The sequence below is a fragment of the Phalacrocorax carbo genome, chromosome 7, assembly GCF_963921805.1.
Source record: "Phalacrocorax carbo chromosome 7, bPhaCar2.1, whole genome shotgun sequence".
NCBI lineage: Eukaryota > Metazoa > Chordata > Aves > Suliformes > Phalacrocoracidae > Phalacrocorax > Phalacrocorax carbo.
In genome coordinates this window covers 15,906,636-15,914,514 of record NC_087519.1, presented here as the reverse complement: position 1 = coordinate 15,914,514, position 7,879 = coordinate 15,906,636, and the positions used below count along the sequence as shown (strand labels likewise).

The 7,879-nt window shown below is 44.2% G+C and overlaps 1 protein-coding gene across 8 annotated transcripts in view; it reads right to left on the bottom strand.

The window, feature by feature from the left end:
- Positions 1-7,879, bottom strand: part of TCF12 (transcription factor 12) — a 218,303-nt gene that overhangs the window by 168,405 nt on the left and 42,019 nt on the right. For 2 of the 8 annotated variants that reach the window (XM_064456494.1, XM_064456501.1), the window contains exons 1-3: positions 7,187-7,356; positions 6,072-6,171; positions 5,190-5,262 (exon numbers count right to left, since the gene is read on the bottom strand). In XM_064456494.1, coding sequence (XP_064312564.1) covers positions 5,190-5,262; positions 6,072-6,146 — 148 coding nt within the window. In that variant the 5' untranslated portion in view covers positions 6,147-6,171; positions 7,187-7,356. Of the gene's footprint in view, positions 1-5,189; positions 5,263-6,071; positions 6,172-6,515; positions 6,679-7,175; positions 7,359-7,879 lie in introns of those variants that run through there. The other 6 variants (XM_064456499.1, XM_064456495.1, XM_064456498.1 and 3 more) reach the window with 6 other exon arrangements.

Genomic DNA, 7,879 nt, shown 5'->3' with positions numbered 1-7,879 from the left:
AGGAGGAAAAGAGACAGCAATAGCAAGACAGAGGCTGCCAACAGGCAAGCTACACAGTCACGTATTTGCTAGCACTGTATTACCCTTCCAGGTTTCTAAATGCAATAGGTGAGCAATCCAGACTGAAATCTTCATCTCACTTAAATTTGGCCCATTTGAAGGGTAATCCATGGGTTTCCCCTACAAACTAGAGGGGAAGGAAGGTACAGATACCCTTCTGCTTTCAAGCATGAGGCTTCTACAAAAATTCCCAGGCTCTTCAGAACAGAACAGAACTCAGCACCCCTCAGACCCAAGACCATGTTGCCAGGTCTGCTGGTTCACTTTTAATGAAGCTAGAGGACAAACTAGATATTAACAATCAAAATAATGGAGAAGCCACATAGCTGCATGACCTAATGTTTATTTTAGCAGGCCACGCTAGATTCCTGGCATTTAACGCACAATAAGCTTATCTTTCAAACAGCAAATAAGAACACACAGGACCATAGCATATTTTGGATAACAAAACCAGAAATACAACTCAAATGCCTGAAATACAGGCTTTCTGCCTTTTTTTTTTTTTATTTAAAAGAGTCTGTCATGACCTAATACATTGTAGGACAAGACTATGTGACTACACAAGACCTCTCATTAAGTCCTGAATTCAGGAATTAGGAGCAGGCACTAGGAATTTCCCATACCTCAATGGGAGACTGCACCAGAAACACATACAGAATACTAGAGAATTTTTTCCTCTTAGGAATCACAGTTCTGATAAAAAAAAGTATAAAAAATAATGTATTTGGAAGGTTAGGAGCACTGATTTGCATACATTAAAAGTCTAATCTTTCTGAAGTTTTCTCTAAGGCTGTGATTTGGCTGTCAGAGTTAAGAGTGCCTTTTCTCTTCAACACCTGCTATAGATTAATGAACACGGCATTTATAATATTGCCCATCCAGCTAACTCTCCCAAGTTTTTTGTTGGTGTTTTTTGTTTGTTTTTAGTTTTGTGTCAGCAGTTCCTTGTAAAACAGAAATAAGAGTTTACAGGACTGACAAACAGTAATCAAGTCAGGTGTTGCTAATTTTGGAAACACAGTTTGGTAACTTAACAGACCTGCTAAAGAACTGCCATTGTGTCCAGTCTCAGGACACATGGCCCTAATTTAGGAACACTCAGGTTAATGGCAGGCTATCAACTTATAACAGTCTTTGCATCAAGCTACTAATTAGTGGCCTATGCCAATCCCTTCCTCAGGAACTCAGAACATTAGTAGACAGAAGTAGAAAGGGCAGCCTCTTGAATTTGCATTAAAGGGGCCCAAACTGATACAAATAGATATCTGAACAGATACATGCCAAAAAAACTGTCTGTATGTAGGTCTAGTACAAGGAATGTCTGGGTATGCACAAGATTTGTGCCCAATGCTGTCCACACACAAAAGTATCTACTCATTTTTTGAGCTTTGGAAGAATCTTACAGGCAAGAGAACTATCATATTTGGACAACTTAGCTCTTGAACACTACCTCTTATCACTTTGTTTTCTGTTAGACAACCACATTATCTTATTTCAGCTTTTTGACTGATACCTCACATATGCACGTGTACCACCACATGCAAAAATAATGCTAGTGCTACAATGAGGAAGCTACAAAAACTGAAGCTAGTAGGCTACCTAGGAAAATATTGTCTCAGATACATTCTTCTTTAACATCTAAGAAGTTCTTTGCAAAAGAAAAAAGGGGCGGGGGTGGTAATTTAGGGCACCATACCTGTGATTAAAAAATTTAAATCACCAGAAAATTAAAATCAAACCTACTGGAAACCATAGGAAAACTGCACTATTATTGCATATGGCAGACACCCAAATATTGTGACTGGATTTTAATGCAGTTACTATAATAAATAAAGGACATTGGGCAAAATGGGTAGCCATCCAGGTTTACTGACATACATTCTGTAGTTTTGACAAAAGCAAAACAACACAAAATTTTACTGTAAATCAAACACTGCTACTAACCATAGTAGCAACACAGAAAATCTTAAGAAAATTTGCCAAAAAGTCTGATAGAGCATAAGTATCTGACCTTTGCCTTCTCCTTCTATGATTTCTAAGACAGAAATGGCTTTATCTTCAAAAGTTGGTTTTGGAGGAGAAAAGACCGGGCAGTTCTGTTTTAAACAAGAGGTAATCACAACAGGCATGACAAGGAATATTTTGTGGCTTTACTCACTGACTTACATATCAGGTTACTTTTCCAATATGTTTATTTTCACCAGTAGTCTGACCAAGCTATTTGACTTTATCAGCAGCTTACACAGCTTACTGTCATAAGTTACTGTGATACAACAGATTAGTTCACTTATTTCGTCTGCAGCTTTCATTCAAAACTGATTGACCTGTAGAAAGCAAGCCTGCTCCAACACCATACTTCAGCTATCTTTTAATCAAAACACATTTGTATGTTAATTCCTAACAGTATTTTCTTACAAATCATAGATACAGTCACATTAGCCATTTTATTTATACAACCCAGTTACACATATATTTTTACAGCATAATCAACAGAAATACTGCAGAATTATAGCAGATCAAGCTTGTTACATCAGAGTTAGTAACATACACTTTAGTGGTTCCAATAACGCCACACCTGAAGAACAAACGGAACTTAACCATCCTTGAACAGCAACTAATTTGTCCTTTTAAACTGGCCTGGGGGGTGGCAAGGAAAATCATGAGCATTCCTTCCTTCTAAATCAGGTTTTCCTGAAATATACAATCTTAACAGCCACACAGACAAGCAATTGATTTTCACCTACTTAATAGGGGTCATCAGGCTGCATCTTGAATCATAGATAGGTTGGGGGGGGGGGGGGGGGGGGGCAGGGAAGGTGTTTTCAGGTTTGTTTATTTTAAGCTTAAAGGAGAAAAAGGGGGCTCTCTGATAACAAACAATAAACACATTCTTATTCCAGCTAGGAAAAGGAGAACACTTTCCTTTAGTATGCTTGCAAAGACATCAGATAAAAATAAAACAACTGAGTTTAGTGGGCAAGATACTGATGCAAGCTTCACTTCTGTAATTGTTGTCAAAACCACAGGAAGTCTTTAAGAGGTGGCATCATTCCACATTCAAAGAAGAAATTTTAGACATTCTTCTTAGGAACCTGTGCATATTATGCTTTTCAGTACTAGATAGCTCAAAGGAATAAATACCTCCTCCTTTCATGTGTCTCCTTAAGAAGTGGCCTCTAGCAATGAAAAAAAAGTTTTCCAACATATCTGTCCTAGAAGTTACAGAACAATTGAAATTAAAGCAAGATCACAATTAAATCAGAGTGCCAGAAATTAAATGTCTATACTTCGTCAATGATCTCTAACATAGTCTTTCTACAACACTTAACACTGACTGAGAATACAACTAATATAGAAGTTTGTCACCTCTCACTCCTGCAGCGTAATGCCCATAGGTCAAGGCTCAGGCCATAACACTACAAGAATTAGGCCATACAATCCCACTAACCAGCAAATATCTACAATTAAAACCCACAACTATGTACCATTATCTTTTCCAAGGGGAATTCAGTTGAGGTTCTAGCTTGTTTGACAGCTGCAGTGTCTTGCTCATGATTGGCATCTATATGATGATATAGCATATCAGTAAAGAAATTCAAGGAGTCAACATTGTTTCTCCCAAAGAGCTAAGTATTCTGGCATTCTCCCTTTTTCTGAGCCATCCAATGAAAGAAGGGGAAGCATTACCTACAAATAGGGCAAGCCACATTACCTAAGTCTGATCTAAGAACTAAACTAAAAGTTAAATCGTTATTAGTCAATAGAAAATTATTCTACTCGTTCAGGAAAAGTAAGGGGAAAAGGGAGCAAGATGCTCAGGTGGTGCTCCCCATGATAAGTTTTAGCTGCCTGAATGTCTTTTAGAATAAGCTTTTGAGAAACAACTGCCTTGAACATTTGTATTAAAAAGAAATTAACTACCTTGTATACGAATTTGCTGTCTTACTATTGCCAATAATTTAAACTTGACATGCTTTCAAAGAGCAAAACAAATCCACTTAAGACATTTCAGGAGAGAAAAAGTATGTTACAATTACAACATTTGATTTAATGAAAATATGTAGCAAGTGTGGGAGAGTCTCTGAAGAGTTTGCAACATTATACAACTTGGAAGTTTTAAGATGCTTTTTAAAAACAAAAATTCTTAAAGTGTCACTAAAACACAAGGTGTCATTTGGACCCTCAAAGTAACGGCTTTGGCAATGTAAGCAGCAAACAGGCAATGTTACTGCACAACACCAAGCAACTACATCACTCCTCTACTGGCATTCTAAAAATTTATTTTCATTAACCTTAACTAAAAACACAAACATCACTTTGTTGTGTGATAAAACCAAAAATATCACTTCACTGTATTCACAGAAAATAAGCATACATAAAACCAAATGATACACATTATCAAAAAGTTACTTTAGTTTCTCTTTCATAAGTAGTAATAAATATATCCTGTACAAGAACAATACAAAGTATCTGTTCAAAAATTGCACTTATTTCTTATTACAGGATTCACTTAAAAGTCTCTGAAAACGGCTATTAGGTGGACCTTAATGAAAAGACATCAAAGCCACAAAATACATGCAACATGTAAATATAGTTACTTGTTTTCCAGATGCACTGATAAAGGTCCAACATCAGAGAACTCTATTTGTCACGACTTTGAGAACTAACAGCCCTAGAAAATTGTATTAACCTCACGTTTTCCTTAAGAGCTGCATTTTAAAACATATCCTGGAGTCAGGAGCTTGGCATTTTACTTAAGTGTTTTCCCCTTTCATACAGGGGCTGGGAAATACTTCAACTGCACAATTATGTTTCTTCTTGTTTGTTTGATAAAATCAAAGAAGCCACTCATTTTTCACATAACAGATAAACAGACAACTTGCATGTCAGTAGGACTAGAAATACTTAACACTTCACTGTACTGGGACAAGTAGTCTAAGGCATACAGAGGAAAACTGTGGTTAACAAAACGTGTTATAGTCAGATCAAAACAGCACATCTCTAATTAATCTCAGTGTCCTATGAGAATATGTGCAAACAGAAGATTACCATTCTTCAAGCACATGAATGCTAAGCCAAAATACTGAGACCTAGTTACACAAACTTTATGTATCTCTGATGCACCCTACCTGATCCGCTGAACTGGCTGCTTCCTAGCGTAGTTGGTCTGGTTTTCCCACTATTAACAGGTGGGGAAAACATCTGCAAGACAAGAAAAAAAGCTGCATTTAAATCGCCTTTGAAACTTTGTGCTGAATTATTAATGTAAACACAAAAAAGTTAACAGGAAACAATTATTTGATTAATTTTTCTGATAGAAAATACGGAACATAAGATGTTTAGACCCATAAAGCCAATAAGCTAAAGTATTCCTTGCAATTTATTAACACCACTAAAATATCTTTTCTACATGAACACAAATAACAAAAAGTAAAATTAAAATAAGACCTACTACTACTATTGCAATTTAAAATAGTTCTGTATCATAAACTTTCCTACTCAAAATACATTTCTTATTGATCTGTGAGCTATATGTCACTGGATAAAGACAGCTTTTGAGAGACAATAGTTTTCTATTATGTTTATAAATCAAACACTTGTGAAATCCATCAGAAGTATTACACAGAAAATACCTATAATTCTCTAAGCCAAAATTACTGTATAAACTATCAATTAATAACCTCCTTTATTTACAGGCATTGAATTTCCTTTTGCTTTATTTATATATACATATATTAAAAAAAAAAAACAACAGAGGAAAAAGAAAAAGCCCAAGTACCAGTACCACACACCAGCTTAACAAACGTTATTATTTGATCATGCCGTCGCTAGGTCAGCCTGATTTTAACCAGTTAAACCAACTGACCCAGCTAGTATTAGAGTATTAAATCTGCAAGCCTAGACGTTACATCAAAGTTCAGGTGTCCGACTCGGCCGAGACGGACCCAGCCCAGCCTCTGCTCCCCACCCCGCTGAAGCCATGAGAGGACCTCGGAGAACAAACACCCTACCGCGCTAAAGTCCAGCAAGTCGCTCAGCTCCTTGTCAGTTCCTATAGCGGCCATCCTCTGCTGCTGGGAATTCATCTTTCTCCGCTCCTCCGCTCAACTTCTGGGCAGAAAGAGAGAGGCGCGGGGCGGGCTTCAGCAGGGGGCTGGTGCCGACCCCGACCCGGGGAGCCGGCCCCTGGTGGAGTAGAGGCGGGCGTACCCGCAGCCCAAGGCGGGGGAGGGAGTCCCGGGGGAGCCCCTCCTCACCGGGCGGGCTGACGGGACCCGCGGCGCCTTCCCCAAACTAACCAACTCTTCTCAAGTTTCCTTAGGCTCCCTTTCCGCCCTCATTCCGTCTCTCCCCCAGCTCAAGCCAGGAATTCAGTCCCCCCAGGCAAGAGAAAGCAAATAAACAGTCGCGGCCCAAAGAGGTCCGGTGAATTAGCGAGAGATTAAGGGACTCACTGCCTCCGCAACAATGAGGCTGGCGAGCGGGGCTCGGCGCGCCTCAGCAAGGCCATCGCTGCCCCAGCATTATCGCCGACCGCTCGCTCGCCCGCCCCGGCGGAGGCGCCTCTCGCCACCCGCGGGCCGCCGCCGCCACTCCGCGATCGGGACTGCGGCGGGGCGGGAGCCGCCCCCGCGCGCCGCCCGGGCGCGCGCGCGCCGCCACCGCCGCCATGGGGGTTGCAGGGTGGAATGCGCGTGCGGCGGGGGAGCGCGCGCGCGGCGAAGGGCGGGGGGGGCGGCAGGAAGGAGGGGCGGCGGGTCTGTGCCTTCCCTTGTGCCCGGCGGGCGCCGCGAGGCGCTGCCGCCGCCCTGCTCCCCGCCAAGTTTCGGAGCCGCCCGGTTGTGCCGGGGCTGGGCTGCAGCCACCCCGCTGCTGGCGGAGACCCCGGCACACCGCACGGCGCCCCGCTACCCGGGCCCCGGCTGCCACCCCTCGGGCTCCCCGGCTGTGCCGCCTCCTCCTCCGCGGCCTCCCCGCGCAGCCCCGCTCCCGCCCGGCCGCGGCCCCTGCCCCTGCCCGCCGCCGCCTCTGCCCCTGCGAGCGGCCGGCCGCCGCTTCCCCCCCCCCGCTCTCTCCCAACTTCTCCCTCCTGGCCCCCCGTCGCCCGCACTCACCCGCTACCCACCGTAAGCTCCCCGCGAGCAGGGCCGGGCCGGCGGCGGCGGGCGGGCCGCGGGCTGGGTGGGAGGCGACAAGCCAGACGCTCCCCCCGCGCTGGAAGGAACTTGTGGGTTTCCCTCAGGCAGACATTTTTTAGCTTACAGGGCCTCAGCACCACGTTCACGGCTCCGGCACCGTATCCCTCCGCGCCGAGCGCCGCCGCGGCCTTAACCCTTGCCGTGCCACGTCGCTGCCGGCCGCGAGGCGCCGCCGCACCGCCACCGGCCCCATGGGCGTCCCTTGGAGCTGCCCCGGCGACTGGGGGTGGCGGGCGGCGGGGTGCCCAGGGGCAGCCCAGCGGGCGCGGGTCGCCGCCGCGGGGAGAGGCGGGACCCATCGGCCCCCGGCCCGCCTAGCGACCCCGCGACCAGCACCCGCAAAAACGCGCCCCGCGGGGGAAAGGACCCCTCCCCGCCGCTCCACCGCCCGCATAAACCTGAACGTGTGGCGCTGACAGCAGAGCACGTGCCTCGGAATACCCAGAACACGTATTCACATACCCGAATTCACATACCCTAAAATCTGCCTAAATACTTTTATTGTATCAATATATAGTCTTACTTTGCAAAATAAAATTGCAAAGCAATTTAATTACACCAAGCCTTAAACATTCATTAACAGCTTTCTCTTGAACACGTGCAATGAAAACCGTAACAGG